The following is a 20,342-nucleotide window of genomic DNA, read 5'->3' on the forward strand; positions in this document are numbered from 1 at the left end:
ATCTGGCCTCACTTCCCATTCCATATCAGAAAGCACTCCATCACAAGCCTGCTGATCTTAGTCCTGCCTAGGTTTAGTGTTCCAAAAAGGGGGAAGGACCCCCCTCTCCAGATGAACACCTAGAGAAATAAAAAGCCTGGTGTCATGGAGGTATGGCTTTGCATTCTGGCATCTTCCTCCTCCCTAAATGATTAATAGTGTTTACATGTAGAAGGGCTTTTTACTCAAACACAACACTGGAAAGTCATGGGTATTAAGTGAAGTGCATCCTGCTTAATCAGTGGTCCAACCGTCTCCAAGAACATAAGATTAATTGTTCACATAACAAGGCTCTCCCCTTGGCACATCTCCCAAGCCCAGCAGGGATTTATCTTGCCCAGTCACAGGGAAGGAGCAGCCTAGCCCAAAGCTGGCAACTTGTCTTCTTTGTTTAAGAGAACTGGTGTGACAATATTTGATTGCAAAGCTCAGAGCACTTTATGCAGTGTTAGTGCTAGATAGGTGACTATGGAATGTTTTTTTTTTTAAGAGCTTACTTAGATATACTTCACCTGCCCTACAGTTCACCCATTTTAAAGTATACAATTTAGTGGTTTTTAACATATTCATGGATATGTACAACCATTACCACAACTTTACAACACTTCATCACCTCCAAAAGAAACCCTGTACTCTTTAACTACCACTCCCATAACCCTTCTTATCCCCAACCCCTGATCTACTTTCTTTCTCTACAGATTTGTCTATTCTGAACATTTTACATAAATGGAATTATATAATATGGTCTTTGGATCTGGCTTCTTTCATTTAGCATAATGTTTTCAAGGTTTATCCATGTTCTAACATGTATCAATACTTCATTCCTGGGCGCCTGGGTGGCTCAGTTGGTTAAGCGACTGCCTTCGGCTCAGGTCATGATCCTGGAGTCCCAGGATTGAGTCCCGCATCGGGCTCCCTGCTCGGCAGGGAGTCTGCTTCTCCCTCTCCCACTCCCCGTTTGTGTTCCCTCTCTCGCTGTGTCTTTCTCTGTCAAATAAATAAATAAAATCTTTAAAAAAAAATAAATACTTCATTCCTTTTATGGCTGAATAGTATTCCATTGTACAGATACACCACATCTTGTTTATCCATTCATCAGTTGATGGACATTTGGGTTATTTCCACCTTTTGGCTATTATGAGCAATGCTGCTAAAAACATTCATGTATAAGTTTTTATGTAGACATATAGTTTCATGTCTCCTGGGTATGTACTAGGAGTGGACTTACTGGGTCTAATGCTAATTCTGCTTAATCATTTGAGGAACCACCAGACTATTTTCCAAAGGAGTGACACCATATTACATTCCTTCCCACCAGCAACTGTATGAGAGTTTTAGTTTCTCTATGTTCTCCCCAACCCTTGTTATTATCTGACTGGAATGGTTCTCTGATCCTATAACTATATCCTCGAACTGTAAAACATACACACACAGCATACATATCTTCAGACAATTGTCAGCAAAGAACACACACAAAACTACCAAGTCATGCCTACCGGCACATACCTCTAGAGCTCACCCACACACACATAGAATCCCACACAGACATTTACAATCACAGGCTCTTGTACAGACAGTCACACACGGTACACATGCATATCGACCCACAGACTCACATGTGTGAACGTAATCAGACATAAAACAGACCAATGCTGTTGCCCAAGCGCGTACAGTTGTGACGGGTTGTGCACAAACAGAACCAGAGACACATGCACTCAACAACGCCTTCCCTCTTGCCCAAACACACATACACAAACAAGAGTTGTACCCGAAAAGCAGAGTCCTAAAAAGGCACACATACACCGTTACCCTCACTCATGGGGGGATAAGTGAAGATAGATTGAATGTATTTACTCTGCGTGACATGGAGATGGTTGAGATTACATCAGTCCTTGGTCTGCTGGGTAGGAAGAACTTTTCATTCATTCATTTGTTCTTTAAGCCACAAGTACATCCTGAGCACACAGAAAAGACAAGGATGAACCAGGGAGAGTCCCTGCCCGCGTGGAACTTACAGCCTAGTGGCGGGGGCAGTCACCTCCGTGAGAGGTGCCAAGAAGGAAGTGAGCAAGGTCATAGGGCACACAGGCAGGGTGCCAGGAGAGTAGTTTCTGGGTGTGTCTAGCACTGTTGCTCCCTCTTTCATCCTGGCAAAGTGAACACTATTCAGATTCACCTTTCATAAATCACTGGATAAACTGGTGTGTCTGTGTGTGTGTTAATACTAGCACTAGTAAGAGTGTGGGCTCAGGACCTAGATTACCCTGGTTTAAAATTTGATTTCTTACTAATTAAATGATCCTTCCCTCAGTTTCTCTTCCAGAATTAGGGATGATAACAGCACCTTTAGTAAGGATTAAATTAGCTGATACTTGTAAAGCACTTAGAAGTGCCTGGCCAGTGTTATGTTCTCTTTAGCAGCCATCATATCATTTTCCGAGAGTACGTTTCTATAGAGCGGGTGAGTGTACTGGGAGGGGGGTGGGGAGAAGCCAGGAGGGCAAAGATCAAGGAGCCTGGCAGTGCCCCGTTGACTGGAAACTGGATGAGTCTTCATCTTCTGCCATATCTGAGCAGTCTTTTGGAATGCAGTCCTGGCATGCCACCCCAGCAGGCCATAAACCAGTCGAGCCCCATCCGCTCTGCCCACAGCCCCAAACCACAGCAAAGATGCACGATGGGTGGCACCGGGCATGGCTCTTGGTTTTCAGCTGTGTCAGGCCTTTCGGCAGCAGCTCTGCTGTGGGCCTGGCTTATGGCACTCACTGGTTCTGCTTGGCTGTCTTTTCTGTCTATGTAGGTCAGCACTTACCACCCTGTACCTGCCTCCCCAGGACATTCCACGGCCATCGTCAGTCTGCCCGGCTCCCAGAAACACCTCTCAGCGAACATGTGAGTAACAAACTCAGCCCTCCAAGTCCAGGTCCTGGCCAGAGGGGTCCTCATGGCCATCCCTCTGCTGCTAAGCACCACCACTCCCAAACCATCCCATCCAGAGAGACAAGAGCTCCCCTTCCTTTGTATCCTTCACTGGAAATAATGCTGAAAAACACAAATTGGCAAACCACATCAACCTAACTCACTATTCTACAACGGTAGAAAGAAACTGGAAGAGTATACACGAAAACACTGCTGGGAGGTTGGATATTGAGCAATTTCTACTGACTTCCTTCAGATTCAAAATGTTGTGTCATAAATAGATACTGCTTTAGGATCAGCGGAAAATAAATATAGCATTTTAGAGGGGGAAAACCTTGTGGATGAGAACACACCCCCAGCTCCTTTGATAAAACCTCCCAGTGTCTCATAGTCCTTGGAGTCTAGAAGGACTTCTTGATGTCCATCCTGAGGCCATACACTGGTAACCTGAATCTGGCAAGCCAACGTGGGTTCTTTTTAGTGCTTTTACTCAGGCAGATATTCTCACTTTCACAGCCTCGCTAGTGTCTCCCCCCCTCCCCACGACGCCTACCTCGATGTTATTTATCTGCCTGACTCCTGTGTGGACTGGAGAGTGAAAGTCACTGCTCTCTTCCAGGGACATCTTGCGATGTTACAAGCCCATTCCCCTCCAGCCCACCACGCAGCCAGGATCCACTGTGTGCTCACAGACTAAAGTCAACTCCTGCCTCCCGATTTGCAGTGTCCACGTCCCTGCCTACATTAAGCCACTCCTGGGGGTCAAACATGTCCTCACTGTCAGGAGAGGGAGTGGATCAGAGAGGCTTGTGACCTCTCCTTTCCCTTAACTTGCTGGCTGCAACCATTTTCTCGGGTGATACTCTGAGTAGTATGAAAAAGCACCCTAAGCAGTAGCCATCACTTCTAGGTTCGAGACCAGACTCTGCCACTAATCCCTGGTCACCAGCTCCTGTCTCTGTCCTCGGCCGCTCTCCCCGCTGTCAAAATGCCAGGGTGGCCTAGCTTAGCGATTCCCAGCTGTGTGGCACTCTATGGAGGACGCAGGAGTTGGGGAGGGCAGGGGTGTGGACCCTCCGCGGCTGCTTCACCGCCACGCTCCGTCACCACTGCCTGCCTTCCGTCCTGAAGAAGTTTGTTATCACTGACCCAGGGGACAGGGGTCCCTGAGGTTCTGCTTCCCTTCGCCCTCTGCTGGTTCCATGGCCCTCTGCCAGGCAGGCTCACCTTCTTCACCAGTTCCCTTGTCTCCCCAGGTTTGTAGCCCTGCACTCCTACTCAGCCCATGGACCGGATGAGCTGGACCTGCAGAAGGGAGAAGGCATCAGGGTCCTGGGCAAGTACCCGGACGGCTGGCTCAGGGGCGTCTCCTTGGTCACTGGGCGGGTCGGCATCTTCCCCAACAACTATGTCATCCCCATTTTCAGGTGCGTCCCCTCCGTTCTCAGGCAGCAGAGGTCGGGTCACCAAGGCCGGGGGCCATCTGTGGGTTGCATCGCTGAAGGACTCAGTGCTCCTTCAGAGCGTGGGCCAAGAAGTAGCCCTAGTAACCTCCTAACACTTTATTTTTTTTAATAGTAACAAATTATCTTTTTTATAGCTCTTCACATTTTACAAGCACTTTCTCATCTTTTATCTCATTGCTTGTGCCCAAGAGTCCTTCCCGTAAGGTAGATAGTATTTTCCAGATGAGGAAAGTGATGTACAGAGTTAAGCAACCTGCTCAAGAATGGGGTTTCAGGTTTTCACTGTATAAACCCCCCAAATCCCATTCACATCCCGCCCCCTGACACTCCCATCTAATCGAGTAATGGGAACCTGCGATGATCAGAAGACCCTCAGAGCATCTTGGAAAACTTCCTAGGACACCAAGCCAGTAGGCAAGTTTCCGTGACTCAGACCACCGCCTGTCCATCCACACCCCAGGCCGCAGGCAGGTTACCCTGGAGGTCCGTGTCCCTCACAGCCTTCCCAGCCTTTTCCATTCTCTGGCATACCTGATACTTCTGCTTTGTCTGGCTGCTCGGACCATGACCACGGAGGCACAGGGGTCCCAGCACCACCCATGGCTCCTCCTATCCCTACCCCACGCCAGCCCAGGCACAGCGTGTCACAGGGCAGTGGGGCCATCCCCACACACCAAATGCTGCCTTTATGACATACCTCTGAGGAAACTGATAACCCACTGTACTCTCTGGGGGTCAGACCTGGAGTCATATGTCCAGTTTGGGGGACCTTCATGTAGGTGGGGCCCGGTGTCCGGAGGAGGGCAACAAGGATGGTGAGGAGACAGAAAAGTACACCATAGGAGAAACTGATAGAGAAACTAGGGTTAAGCTACAGAAGACGAGGGCCAGAGGGACCATAACAGGCTGTGTAGACAGGAAATCTGTTTCCTGAGGGGGCAGTGAACCAGTGGATGCATCTTAGAAGGTTTGGTTCAGTAAAAGGCTACACTTTCTAATGCATATATTTTTCCAGTAAGGTTGGCTGGTGAGGTGGTAGACCCCCTTTCTAGGAAGAGTATGGGCAAACTCTGGGTTTCCATAGATCTAGGCTTATATAAAATGATTTCTTCACATGGCAGAAGGTTGGAGTAGAAGTTATTTCCTGCAATGGAAGGTTTTTGGGAATTTGTTAGAAACTTGCAAAATCTCCATACACAAACTAAGTGTGTCTTTAACTGATGCTTTAGTTCATTCATTCAGCAAATATTTATTGAACACAAACTATTTGTCAGGCAACTTTCTAGACACTGGAGAAACACCATTGCACAAAATCTCTGCCCACTGGAGCTTACATTCTAGTGGGACAGAAAGACAAATAAACAAGACATATAAGCAACATATATGGTGTGTTAACAGTAAGGGCTAAGAAGAAAAATCAGAAAAGCAGGATAGAATTTGTGGTGGGGGGTGGTGATTAAAATTCTCGTATGTTGGTCAGGAATGGCCTTCCTGAGAAGGAAGAAGGAAGGAAATGAGGCAGGTGTATTCCACACCACGGGAACAGCAAGTACAATTGCCCTGAAGTAGGAGTATGCCTGACCTGAAGGCCAATAGGACTGGATCAGAACAAGTGAGGGGGACGTTAGTAGTAGATGAGGTCAGAATCGCAACAGATCATCTATAATTTCCTAAGGCATAATGAGGAATTTGGCTTTAACGCTATTGCAGGGTTTTGAGCATAAAAGTGACATGATCTAACTTACATTTTAACCAGAATCCCTGTAGTTGCTGGCTTGAGAGTAAACCGTAGGAAGAACAGAGACTAATTAAAAGGATATTATAATAATCTGGAGGAAAAGTGAGGGTGAACTGAGCCAACGTGTCAGCCATGGAGGCAGGGAGAAGTGGTTAAATTCTGGGTATACTTGAAGGTAGTCACAAAAGGATTTTCTGACAAATGAAATATTGGGTGTGAAAGAATAGAGGAGTCAATGTGAGTCCTCCTTTTTTGCCCTGAGTAACTGGAAAATGGAGTTGCCTTTTATTGAGAGATTCGGGAAAACCGAGAGGAATGGGTTCTGAGAGGTGGGCAGTGGGGGAGCAAAAGCTCAGCTGGCCACAGATTAAGTCTTAGATGCCTTTAGTAATCCCAGTAGAGATGTTGGAAAATGGTTGAGTACACAAGCCCAGCATTTTAAGGAAGACGGTCTGGGCTTGAAATGGTATTTAAAGCCCTGGGACTAGATGAAATCATCTCGGTAGGATCAGTTGCATTAGAGAGAATGACAGTGAGCCAGAAACTAAAATCTTCATGAAATGAGGGGAGAGGCTGAGAGAGAAAATGGTAACAAGGTAGAGTGGCAGGTGGTAGAGTCTGATACTACCAGTCAAAGCTGGGGAGGGTGGGAGAATGGTCTAAAGGTGCCAATGAAGAGCAAGGAAGATGCCCACCCTAACTTACGACCGTTTCCTCCATGACAGGAATTCTCTAGGGACTATGTCTACTACTAGGGCATTTGCTTATGCATCAGGCCTTAGCCCAAAGTCCTGGTTATTCTACGGAAGAAAAAAAAAAAAAAACCTTTAGAATAAGAGTGACCATGTAATTTGTCACCCAAACTAGGACACTTTTAAGAAGAAAAGAGACACACACTTTTAAAACACCAGGAGAACAGGTGTAAACTGAGACTCTCCTAGGAAAAGCAGGACAAATGGTTACCCTAACTAGAATGCATGTAGGATTCCATTCCAGTGGATTTCAAGACTCCAGCTTCCCTTTCCCTCCGTCTTGGCTTTTCTCCTGGGTACACCTATTGTGTCCTTAGGCAAATCATGAGCATCTAGACTCACCCGCTCCAAGATGGCAGCATGTCAAACAGTGGATGGAATGTCAGCCATAGGTTGCCATTGAATATGTCCCCCATCTCGAGTTCAGAGAATCCTGAACATGTGTATACAGAGGTGCCACTTACATGGGTGGGTGTGTTTGCTTATAGGGAACCAGCATTTTCAAGAAGAGCAAGTCCCTGTCAGAGTATATTCTCTGGAGGGCTGTTGGGTGACAGAGGATCAGTGCTTCCTGTGTGTGAAGTTCTCCCTGGTGGCCCCCTGATGCAAAGAAAGGTCCCGTTGTCACCGATCTTAGACATGGGTGACATATGCCCAATTTTTCTACCTGGGAGCAGCTCACCCTTGTTCTTGACCACCCTTTCCACTGTGGGAGGGCTGAATATTGTTGTCCTTTGTCCTACTTTTAGCAGGTTGTGTTAGGACTAAGGGTTTGGACTACATGTACAAGGCCCCTTTCGGCTCTTTGGTTCTGTGTATGTGTGAGGCTCTCCCCCAATCTTTGTTTTTCTGTTTGCAGTGATGCCTCTCACTGCCACCAGCCCCCTTGGTGTAGAGTACAGCCTTTTATAAAAGAGCCAGGGCTTGGGACGCCTGGGTGGCTTAGTCAGTAGTTAAGCATCTGCCTTCGGCTCAGGTCCCAGGGTCTGGGGATGGAGCCCCACATTTGAGCTCCTTGCTCAGCGGGGAGCCTGCTTCTCCGTCTGCCTGCCCCTCCCCCTGCTTTATGCTCTCTCTCTGAGAAATAAATAAAATTTAAAAAAAAAAAAAAAGAGCCAGGGCTCAAAAGTATGAGGTGCCCCCTGAGCATTTGCACGTTTGCTCTTATTAGCATTATTCCCTAATAAACTGGACCTGCCAGAGTTTTAGGACGAACTATAAAGAGACTAGAGCTGACCAGACTGGAAGGGTTTTCATTTAAGATTCAGCAAGTGAGCCTTTTAATTACCGAGGGAGGAAAAGGCTGCACCTGCTGCTGCTGGGAACTGTTTTGGAAATGTCTTTCCTGTTGCCAGCCCATTTTACAGGATCCGACATCTTGAGGCCTCTGTTCAAAAGACGGGCAGATGCAGCCCTTTGCCATGGAGGTCAGTGCTGGGGATTTCTCTCCACTGCTCAGCCCTTGGCTCCAGAAAATAGTCTGGAGCTCTTACTGGCGGGCAGCCCATTCCCTTCACTGACCACATCCCCAGGGACATGAGGCAGGGTGTCATCCATGGGTAGGAGGCCCCTTACTGCAAGCATCATCCTGGGCATCTGGCTGGATCTGTTTCGTGGGCAGAGTGGACCCTATTAAATGATGCCTCACCTGTCTTCGTACAACAGGCTGGCTCGTTGTTAAGCTCCATACCGCTTTTTCAGGCAAAAGGCAGAGAGAAAAGGAGGAGGAAAATAAGGGAAAATTCCCCAAAGAGAAACCCAAGGACATTAACGGGAAGGCCACCAGGGAGGGCACCTCTGAGCCAGGGCCTTGGGCAAGTCGGTCCTTCCCAGGGAGTTAGCAGAGGTCATTTCATCAACAGAGTGACAAGCTGATCCATGGACTGCTTGGGAGGGGCTGTGATCTTGGGGTAGGATTTGTAAAAGGGCAAGAAGGGTGTGTAAAATGACAGCCATTCCCCGTGGGGTTCAGGGAGTAGCAAGCTGGAAACAACTGACAAGGGATTGCTGTTCTATAAAACTTTGATACTGTTTTTCAAACTCAGAGCCCAAAGCTGAAGAATTAGAGTCTTCAGAAGGCATGTGTAGGGCCTACCCCCAGCCCTAGATTGTTTCTTTCAAGCAGGATGCAGGCTTTTCCTTGCTACCTAAATAATGAAGGCTTTAACCAGCCAGGACGGGGCGTGCTCAGTGGTAAGACGATACACTTCCATGGTAGAGCAGAGGGCCAGCCTGGACTTGGGTTCAAATCTCAGGTCTAGTAGATGCTTGGCCAAGTAACTGTAAGTCTCAGTTTTCTCCTCTATAAAATAGTAGCACTAATAGTATCTACCTCAGAAGGCTGTTGTGAAGAACCTGCGGGCTACTGTGGGCAAAGCACTGCCCAATGCCCAGCATACAGTAAGTGCTCAACACGTGTTAGCCCAGATGACTGGCATCAGTGCCGAAAGCATCACGAGAGCCATTCAACAAACATTTGTTAATAAGCAGTATATGCAGAACACAGAGGATATAAAATAAGTCATATAAAATCTCTGCCTTCAAAGAGTTTAGCATCCGGTGGAAACGTCACTGAATGAATAAGAAATCAGAATTTGGGGGCACCTGGGTAGCTCAATCAGTTAAGCGTCCGACTCTTGATTTTGGCTCGGGTCATGATCTCAAGGTTGTGGGATAGAGCCCCATGTTGGGCTCTGCACTCAGTGCAGAGTCTGCTTATTCCTCTCCCTCTGCTCCTCCCCCACCCCACTCTCAAATAAATAAATAAGAAAGAGAGAAATCAGAACTGCAAAGCAAGTTGAACACATACAAGATCTTGTGCTCTGAGCTCATGGGCTCAAGAGTGATCAGAGCTGGAGTGAAGAATGACAAAATTCAAGCCTTCCTGTTCCATCAGGGCCTCAATCTGAGATCCTGTCCCTGCCCTCAGCACACCCACACAGGGACCCAGCTGTAGGAGGTGAGGCCACATTTAGTATATGGTTGAGAGCGGAGAGGTTTTTAAAATAGGACTCTTGACTGAGCATTTTCTTTATTTCTTCTCTTTAAAATGCTTGCAACAACCAGAAAGACATCTAGTTTTCCAGATTCTCGGAGTCCTGGTCTCTACGCCACATGGACATTATCCAACTCCTCTGTGTCATCCCAAGGCAGCATTTCAGAAGGTGATCCCCGGCAGAACCAGCCCTTCAAGTCCGTCTTTGTGCCCACCGCCATAGTCGACCCTGTGAGGAGCACGGCCAGCCCAGGGACTTTAGGACGGGGCTCTCTTCGGAAATCTGGGCAGAGCAGCATGAGAAAGAGTAAGTGGTGGCAGAGAGGTACGTGCCTAGAGCTAAGTGAGGGTATCGGACTCTGGGGTAGACAGAGCACCTTTTGCAGAAATGAGATCTTGGCTTTAAAACAAGCCTTTGTAAAGGGTGCTTTTAATTCCCTAATAGCGACTGGTTTTACTGGATGAAGCCAGACCGACTTAAGGTCATGCCCTTGGTCACTCCATCCCCGTATACTGAATGGCTGGGATGATAGCAGCCCTGAGTGCCAACATATGATTAGAACACAGCCAAGGTGGAGGCTGGCCCCAGTTAAGACAGAACAAGCAAAGTACTTGCTGGATCATGCTTCTCAAACTATGCTCAGGGGTGCCAAAAGGGAAACATGGGAAGGATGGGGAAAGAAGCAAAGAGGGTTAAGGAGTCAATTCTCAGAGCCCCTAAATCTTGCTTTGTTATTTAATATATACACAAGGTTTAAAAAAATTATATTGTATAAAAATAAGTCTTTATATCCTTAACCCCTATCCCAAGTGCTCTTCCATGTACCTGAATAGTAGCTTATAATCATACTGCACTGCTCTGCACCTTGCTTTTGTTTTTACCTGTATAACATCCACATTGCTCACATGGCAAAACTTTTGTCTCCTGACATATTGAACTTCTACGTAAGACATCATTTTCAGGGATTTTACAAAGTGTTTAAAACCCATTTTTCTACAAAACATGAAGCTTCTATAATTTGCATACCTCTCTGGAAGACCATGAGCCACACAAAGCAAATCTGATTTATTCTACATCCTCTGACTTAAACTGGGCTCTGCAGTCTCCCTTGCTATCTTAAAAGACGATTAAATATGAAAGTACAGTATGGCTGGTCAAAGCAAGAGGGTGACATGTGGGACAGTATGCCACCCAGGAAAATGTGCCAAGAAAATTAAAACAAATGTCTTCGCCCCACCCTCTCCCGGTGCTTTCACCTGACCACCTGCCTGACCTCCACTCTCACTGTACTGCCTCTACCCCCCCTCCTCCTTCCTCCCCACTTGGCCCTTGCTCCGGCCTCTCCCGTCCCCCACACAAACCCTGTACTGAATGATCCACCACAGCAGCCGTGGGCAAGGGACTGGACCTCTTCAGTCTTCAGTTTTCTCATTTATAAAGTGGAAATAAAAGTTGTACCTACCTCATCAGGGTTACTGTGCAGATTTAGTAAAATAATCCATGTAAGACTGACGGCACAGTCCCTGGCACATAATAAGTCTCAAGAAATCCTAATTGTTTGTATAGGATGATCATCTTCTCAGTACGATCATGGCTACTACAACTACACAAGTCATCTTTGGTCCATCCAGTGCGTGAACTGACTCAGTGTTGACATGTTCACACTCAGTCTAGACCACTTAGGAGTGCTGAGAATTGTGTCCTATTGGCAATTGCTCACATTTCCTTTCACACACTCCTTCTCTACCTTGGCGGAGATCTTGATTGGCTTGGAGTTTTCACTGCTTGCATTGTATGCACATGTGATAAAACATTAAATCCCTTGGAAATTAGGAGCCAACAAGATAAATAGATGAGGCATAAAACCAATTTTTCACACATTTCCAGGAACCTAAGGACATGTCTGCCCAGGGCTGCTTTGACTTTCTCAGGTCCCGGAGGCCTTCTCTCTCCCTTTTCACAAGGTGAGGCTGGTCAAGCTATCAATCTACCCACAGCGAAGAGAAATGACAGGAGAATTGACTGTGTGCCTCATAGGGCTGTCAGTGGAAAAATAAATGTCTACATTGAAAGGGCAGACTTGTGTAAATGGCGCCAGGCTTGCTCACCGCAGCTGGGAGCACCGACTGTGTTTAGTGAGCGTTCTGCTTTTCACGTTCACATCAGGCCTGACAAAGAGTCGCAACGCAGAACACGGCCTTGGCTCAGGCCCTCTGTGCTGGACACAGATGACTCTGATTCATACACGTGTCCACAGGCTATCACAAAGACTCACATCTCTGACTGGATGTCCCCTATGGCTCCCTAAATGCTCGGAGACCCTTCTGGAGAAGTGGACTGCAGTGCTTCTCAGGGTGTTTCTCCTGTCCCCCTGCAGAGTGCACCGAAGTCCCGACTGTTCCCCTGGTCCCATACAGGACAATATGCCTAAGGGATGGAGGCCTCCGGTCTTCAGAAAATTTGCGGGGAAGGAATGACTTCCTGTTACTGAGGGAGGATCATCGCAGTTAACAAAACAAAACAAAATAAAGCTCAAGGAAGGGATAAAATCACACTCCTGGACCTTATATTTTTAGGGTTTGCCATCCTTTACCCAAAACCAACGAGAGCTAACAAACACGGGGCATTTATTAGGTTCCAGGCACTGTGCTAACACTTTGCACACATCATAAAGTGTAAGCCTCTCAGCCCTCTGAGACATTGCTATCACCTCCGGTTTACATCTGAGGGGCTGAGATGCCAGGAGGGGATGGGGCTGACTTGTCCCAGGCTCCCTGGGAGTAAGCCTAATTCCAGAACCTCTGTCATGGGACTTTGCAAAGCTCATCCACACACAGCCCGAACCTTTCCAGATCTGCTTCCATGTGGTGTCAGCGTTTGCCTGCACACACCCTCCCTTAATTCCACTTAGCTTCCTCCCCGTGGCCCCCAACAAAAGTGATCCCACTGCCACATGCCTACAGCTTCTTCAAATACCTGGTCAGAGCCCCGTCCCGCTCTCTCTGCTTCCCTCTCTCCCTCCCCACATCCCTCCCAGTTGACTGAGTCTCGTGTTTCTCAATTTCTTCTGTCTCTTTCTTTCTGTCTCTGTCTTTCGTTTCCTCTTTGGTTTGCATGCCTCTGTTGGCTTCTCACTGTGAAGCTGTCTCTTTAGGTTTGTCTTCTTCACTTTCCAACCACTAGGCCTGAAGCGAGAGAGCCAGGGTGCCTGTGTGCGCGTGTGTGTGTGAGGGAGAGAGGAGACAAATGGAAGTAATGTACCTTCTGACAGCGTCACCTCCCCCTCCCTCCCCCCCACCAAACGTTTGGCTAGCCAGTTATTTCCTGCCAGCATCAGCAAACAGCACTAAAAAAAGAATAAGGTCACCTTTGAAAGACCCTGAGAGAATGTGAGCACGCTCAAATGGGGAAAGCACTTAACTATTCTGGGATATCAGGACACATGGCTTACACAACCCCAGCCCAGCCTGCTGTCAGCAGCCCCCAGTGCTGATATCAGTGTCATATAATTCCTCAGATGGATCCCTGCAGAGACCCGTCCAGTCAGGGATCCCCGCCCTCATGGTGGGCTCCCTCAGACGCAGTCCCACCATGGTCGTACGGCCTCAGCAGTTCCAGTTCTACCAGCCGCAGGGGGTCCCCTCCTCAGCCTCAACAGTGGTGGCAGAACTGGGACCTAAGCCCACTCCCACTGGGGAGCCTGCCCTCACATGCGTCAGCAGGGGCAGTGACACCAGGATCCACTCTGCAGCCAGTTCCCTCATCATGGAAGGCAAGGAAATCCCCATCAAGAGTGAGCCTCTACCTAAACCACCTGCATCTGCCCCACCATCGATCCTGGTGAAACCAGAAAACTCAAGAAATGGCGTCGAAAAGGTAGGAGTGAGGTGACTAATTAGGGGGGCCGGACTCTATATCCCTAACTTTGCACAGTGTCCCAGCTCCTGAGATTTGTTTTAGTGGACAAAGAATCAAAATCGCAGCCTCAAAACAATCCTCACACACAGTGCTCCCCCACACACACAAACTCCCTCAGACCACTCACACCCTCTGCGGATGTCCTACTAGATCCCCTTTATGCTTCCTGAATATTTCATACATAGTTCTTTCGAACCCCACGGTGAGTTGGAAAAAACATGGCTTTGGCATCAGACACATCTTGATTTGAATTCCAGATCAGCTGCTTGCTATCTGGTGACTTGGCCAAAACACAACACGTTTCCAAGACTCTTTTTGCCTAATCTGTAAAATAGCAGTAAGAATAGTAACAGCCTCATAGGATTGATGTGAAGATGAAACCAGAGAAGATGTGTAAAGTGCTTACACAAGTGTTCATGATATAGAAGAGGCAAAACTGAGACACGGGAGAATTTAAGTGATTTATCAAGGTCACAGCAAATTATGACTCCAACAACTAACTTTTACTGTGACCTCTGTGACAGAGGGTCAGATCTTTTAACTTCTAGTCCAGGGCTTTTCCCACTAGAGACATGAGTTTTTGTAAAGTCTTAGGTTCTCATTAATACCCTTGAGGCGGGAGGAACAGTGAGATAGAGGAGGTGACATTAAGAAAATTAGGTGATTGTTATCTTTTACTTTATTGACCATCACCACCACTACTACCACCATCATCCCCACCACCAGTATCATCACCACCATCAATACCACCACCAGCCCTACCACCACCATCACCATCATCCCCACCACCATCACCCTCAGCACCACCACCACCATCCCTACCACCACCTTCACCACCACCACCATCATCCCCAGCACCATCATCACCACCACCACCACCATCACCCTCACCACCACCACCACCATCCCTACCACCACCTTCACCACCATCACCATCATCCCCACCACCATCACCCTCACCAGCACCCCCACCATGACCATCACCCTCAGCATCACCACCATCACCCCCGTCACAACCATCACCCTCAGCACCATCACCATCACCACCACCCCACCACCACCATCACCCTCACCAGCACCCCCACCATGACCATCACCCTCAGCATCACCACCACCATCATCCCCAGCACCATCATCATCACCACCACCACCATCACCCTCACCACCACCACCACCATCCCTACCACCACCTTCACCACCATCACCATCATCCCCACCACCATCACCCTCACCAGCACCCCCACCATGACCATCACCCTCAGCATCACCACCATCACCCCCGTCACAACCATCACCCTCAGCACCATCACCATCACCACCACCCCACCACCACCATCACCCTCACCAGCACCCCCACCATGACCATCACCCTCAGCATCACCACCATCACCCCCATCACAACCATCACCCTCAGCACCATCACCATCACCACCACCCCACCACCACCATCACCCTCACCAGCATCCTCCACCATGACCATCACTCTCTGCACCATCACCATCACCCTCAGCACCACCACCACCCTCAGCACCACCACCACCATCCCTACTACCACCATCACCCTCACCAGCACCCCCACCACGACCATCACCCTCAGCATCACCACCACTATCACCTCCACTATCATCACCATCATCACCACCATCACCATCAACACCAGCACCATTACCCATTCCACTCCAGAAGGAAAGATGATGTGGTTTCCTCCTCTTTGTTAGGCATTTACTGAATGCTAACAACCTGGCAGGCACTGTGCTGAGGACTTGACATGTCTCATCTCATTTAATCCTCACAGTAACCCTCTGTAGTAGGTATTATTGTTGTCATCCTCATTCCAAAATGAGGACATGGAGGCTTAAGGAGTTATAGTACATTACCCAAAGGCACATAGCTGATACATGGGAGTGTCTGGAGTAGAATCCAGATCTGATAGAAAAACTCATGCTCTTCACGCTAAGCTATCAGCTTGTAAGGAAAGGCATTTGGAAAAAGTTAGTGTTGACTGATATAAATGTTGGGAGTTCTTTTTCTAAATTTTAGTATTCAAATAATTCTGTTTCCCAAGCCCCAGTTGCCCTTTACTCCAGGCTGTTAAACACAGCCCTCAAATTATCAGCATTTAATAAGTGCCCAGACCTCTGCAAGATATGGTGAGGGTCAAAAGTATAAAGAAACTTGCATTCTCGGTGGGGGACACTAGGAGCCAATTTCATGGAAAACAGAAATGATTTCTAAACAGTGGCACAGAACAGCATTAAGCCCTAAATCAGGGATGTGCTGAAGCAAATACCTGTTGGTACAAGGTAGAGACAGAATAGGCATGGAGAGGTGAAAGAAAGAGGGAGAGGGCGCCTGGGTGGCTCAGTTGGTTAAGTGACTGCCTTCGGCTCAGGTCATGATCCTGGAGTACCTGGATCGAGTCCCGCATCGGGCTTCCTGCTCGGTGGGGAGTCTGCTTCGTCCTCTGACCCTATCCCCTCTCAGGTGTTCTCTTTCTCTCATTCTCTCTCTCTCAAATAAATAAAATCTTTAAAAAAAAAAAAAAAAGAAAAGAAAGAGGGAGAGAAGGGGAGACCGTGCCTCCCGTGAAAAGGGGGGCCTGCTACTCAGCTCCAGGCAGCTGTTGTCAGAATAGGGCACAGGCCTCAGCGCAATAGATCTTTGATTTTTTAAGAGACATATGAAATTCTGATTTTTCAATGCCATTACCCGATTTTTGTGTGTTGGCCACTAAATCAAACTCTCAAACATTCTGCAGATGACATTCAGCCAGCAGAACTCTGCTCTGAGGATATAAGGCTGTTATGAAACTTATAAGCTGGAGTCGGCAGGGGGGTGCCTTAAAGAAGAGGTGGCCCTGAGATAGGTCTTAATGGCAGGCGGAGGGGAGAGAGGGAAGGCGAACCTCTTGTACTTTCTGGAAGGAACTCTAGCCTCTTGCCTCAGCGCTTTCCTCAAGGGGTTGCCCCTCCCATTTCTCCCTCGTAATTTGTCATTCTTCAGTTCTCCATTTAAATAGCTCCCCCTCTAGGAGGCCTTCTGTGGCTACCGATCCCAGCCTCGGCTCGAGAGTGCTCCACACCTCCCCTAGCATCTGACACCTCCACCACCACAGCACGATGCAGAGCAGACCCTCATAAGACACAAGTATTTGCTGAATGAACACAGGAATGAGGCATTTTAAGGAGGGCCAAGTGTTGAGAAACAGCACGAGTCGAGTCCCGGGGAAACCAGCACAGCTCCCACCTCACCTGGGCCCCTTTGCTCTCCTTTCTCTTGCAGCAAGTCAAAACCGTGAGATTTCAGAATTACAGTCCTCCTCCTGCCAAACAGTACACCTCCCATCCCACCTCAGGAAAGCCTGAACAGCCCGCCACCCCTAAGGGGTCCCAGCCTGAAGCCGCCCCCACAGAGATGAACGTCCTATTCGCCCACCGAAGCGGCTGCCATTCCGGACAGCAGACAGACCTTCGAAGGAAGTCAAGTTTGGGCAAGACCATGACCCCGGTGTCCACTGCTTCGGCCACACAGACCGTGTTTCCCAGCAAATGAATCTACGGGTGGCTTTTCCCAGACCCCAAAGAGGTGAATTGCATTTAAATACAGTCTGCCTCCACTGATGGCGTCCTGCCATTCTTTGGCTACTCGAGCCTGGGTCCTTGTTCTGCCCATGTTACCTCTGGGAAAGGAAAGGTGGGAGCAGGGAGTCCTGCCCTGGCTGGGAAGATAAAGCATGTGGCCTTGCAAACATAACGACTTGAGGCAGCAAGGCCACCACTCAGACCAAGGAGTGGGAGACAGTCTTGCCTACCCTCCATGGAGTGTGCAGCCTCATCCCTTGTGTTCTGTGTAGAATTTCTATGGTGCCCTAAAGGGCTTCAGCCAGGGGTGTCACAGTGGTGGGAATGTTGGCATTGTTTCTTTGACCTCATCACCGTGTTCTCAACAAGCATCAGAACTTCTGCACACTGGCCACTAGCGGCTGCCATGTTGTTCCCTCCATTGAGTCGTAATCCTGGCTGCAAAGGGGGAATCTGGGGGAGGGTGTGAGATGGATACTCTGATCATTCTGAGAGTCCTCTAAAACCAAAGGGAGTCTGCTTACTGGATTTGGTCCAAACAAGAGGGTCAGAGAGAAAGCTATGATCATACTTTAAACTTCTGAATCTGTTTTCCCATGTATAATCCTATACGATACTTAAGCAGGAAGCACAGGGCTGTGGATAGGGTCCTGTATGGAATTATGGATAATTCATTCATCCTGGCTCTAGTCTGACTTCTCCAAGAAAACACAGCATGCTTCAAGACAACTGTGTAAGGGGTTTGAGTTTAGATATATATTCCGCTTGCATTACAACATTCTTTACCTTCTCTGATTTCTTCCCATTTGGGGCAGACTGGCTGTTTCACCGGATCATGGTATAAGGCAGCAAGGTCAGGGAGAAGGTACCAGCCCAAGGCTGGAGTGGGGACACTTCGTGGAGGACAGCTGCTAGAACAGAGACGGGGCAAAGAAGGTTAGAGAGGGAAGGGAGGAGGAGGAGAAGAGGGAGGGTAGAGAGAAGGTGGGGGGTGGGTATGAGAGAGAAAGACAAAGACAGGGGGAGGTGGAGGATAGTGTCAGGGAAAAGGGGGGGAAGAGCGGCTTTGGGGACAGAAGGACGGAGCCTGCAAAACCAGGCGACCCCACCGAGATGGGGCCGAAGCGAGCGCCTTGCAAACAGGGTTGAGGGGGCACCCCCGAGAGCTGAGGCAGTGTTGTAAGACAACCCATTAGTCCTCCTAGGACTTGACTGTGGTGATTTAACATCCACTGCACGCTCATGAAGGTGGGCTCTTCAGTGCATAAATGCCATTTGCCGCTAAGGCTGGGTGTCATTAAAAAAACAAGGCAGGTCTAATTAGACCTTTTCCCTGGACAGTTCTTGAAATCCTGGGATTAAAAACATTGATCTTTTACATACCCCCCACACACACACTTGGAAAACTGAATTGTCCACATACTTTTCCAGATATTAATAAAACGAAAACAAAACCATAATCCTACCAAGGAATACTGCCCAGGTGTCATAACTTTGGGGTTGGTAGAGCCAACATGGTAACACGTTCTAGAGTTTTCTGTGAGATGACCAACTCCTTGCTTCACTGAGCTGAATATAATTATCCAGGTGGAGAACTGGGAAAAAGTCACAAGGACAGGGGGGCATCCTGTATTGTCAAAAGAACACCCTGTATGAGTTTAGCAATGAGTTTAGTAATCCTACTCTACACCCAAGTGGCAGATGTTGTGACCAGCCAAGCAGATATTCAGACTGTGCCTCAGGAGCAGTGGATCCAGTTAACTTTTTTTTTTTTAAAGAAGTAGGGTTTTTTTTTTTTTTTTTTGATATTTGCTTCTTTCTTTTTTTTTTTTTTTTTTAATTTTATTTATTTATTCATGAGAGACAGAGACAGAGAGAGAGAGGCAGAGGGAGAAGCAGGCTCCCAAGGAGCAGGAAGCCCGATGCGGGACTCGATCCCAGGACCCTGGGATCATGACCTGAGCCAAAGGCAGACGCTTAACCATCTGAGCCACCCAGGCGCCCGATGATCCAGTTAACTTTTAACTGCTGTGGCTGACAAGCGGTTGGACAGGAGTAACGGAGACACGGTCCTTGCCTTCCACATGAAACAGAATATTCTTCCAATTGCCCACTGTCTTTATTGGGTAACCTTTCTGAGAAACGTCAACAATTCGAAAGGCTTGCCACCCCCATTTCAGACTCCTCACCAATGCCCAGCATCACACTTACTCCCTCCCAAACCAAACCCCATCTCCGGGCAGTCATATGAGGATTTGAAGGGAGCAAGAGAGAGTTATTTCTGAACTCACGGGCACCTCCAGTCATTTATTCCACCACCATGTTTCAGACAGTTCCTGTGTGCTGGGCACTGCAGTGAGGACAACAGACACATCCTCTCCTTTAATGTCTGCCGTTACCTCCTAAGGCAGCTCTAACTGTCCCCAGGACAGAGCCAGGGAAGCCAAGGCACAAAGGGCAGCCAGAGAGAGTAGCAGAGTGGGTTTGACAGCTGCCCGCGCCCCAAGTTCAAGCTCTCTGACCTCAGAGCCCAACATGGGCCTGTGCTTTGTGAACGAAGAGAGGCACCTTGAGCCCAGGCCACTGACTCCCAGCCGCAGGGATGTGACATAGTGTCACGGATGCAGATGCAGGCTCGGCCACACGCAGACTGGGTTCAAATCCCCATTACCACGTGCTAGCCACATGACGTTGGTCAAGTTACTTAACCTCTCTGAGCCAGTCTCACTGATAATAGTGGAATGATAATAGCTCCAGTCTCCATGGGCTGTCCTGAGGATTAACTGCCGTAGTATTATCAAGTGATGCAGCACACACCTCACACATGTCAGACTTGAATGTTTTTAAGGGAGCTGGCCACTGAAATTGCAGGTGAGGAAGCCTAAACAAGGGCATGGCTGGGGCGGTGGTGCTAAAAGGAAATGAGTATAGCC

General features: G+C 48.3%; 1 protein-coding gene across 5 annotated transcripts in view; it reads left to right on the top strand.

Moving 5' to 3' along the window:
• Positions 1–20,342, top strand: part of SH3RF2 (SH3 domain containing ring finger 2) — a 131,708-nt gene that overhangs the window by 94,759 nt on the left and 16,607 nt on the right. For 3 of the 5 annotated variants that reach the window (XM_064596111.1, XM_064596112.1, XM_064596114.1), the window contains 5 exons: positions 2,840–2,931; positions 4,215–4,385; positions 9,981–10,234; positions 13,428–13,786; positions 17,111–17,413. In XM_064596111.1, coding sequence (XP_064452181.1) covers positions 2,840–2,931; positions 4,215–4,385; positions 9,981–10,234; positions 13,428–13,786; positions 17,111–17,380 — 1,146 coding nt within the window. In that variant the 3' untranslated portion in view covers positions 17,381–17,413. The remainder of the gene's footprint in view (positions 1–2,839; positions 2,932–4,214; positions 4,386–9,980; positions 10,235–13,427; positions 13,787–17,110; positions 17,414–20,342) is intronic. The other 2 variants (XM_054511939.2, XM_064596113.1) reach the window with 2 other exon arrangements.

This window comes from Mirounga angustirostris, unplaced genomic scaffold, assembly GCF_029215605.1.
Source record: "Mirounga angustirostris isolate CCGP_5_RB_7025 unplaced genomic scaffold, mMirAng1.0.hap1 SCAF_7, whole genome shotgun sequence".
In the NCBI taxonomy this organism is placed as follows: domain Eukaryota; kingdom Metazoa; phylum Chordata; class Mammalia; order Carnivora; family Phocidae; genus Mirounga; species Mirounga angustirostris.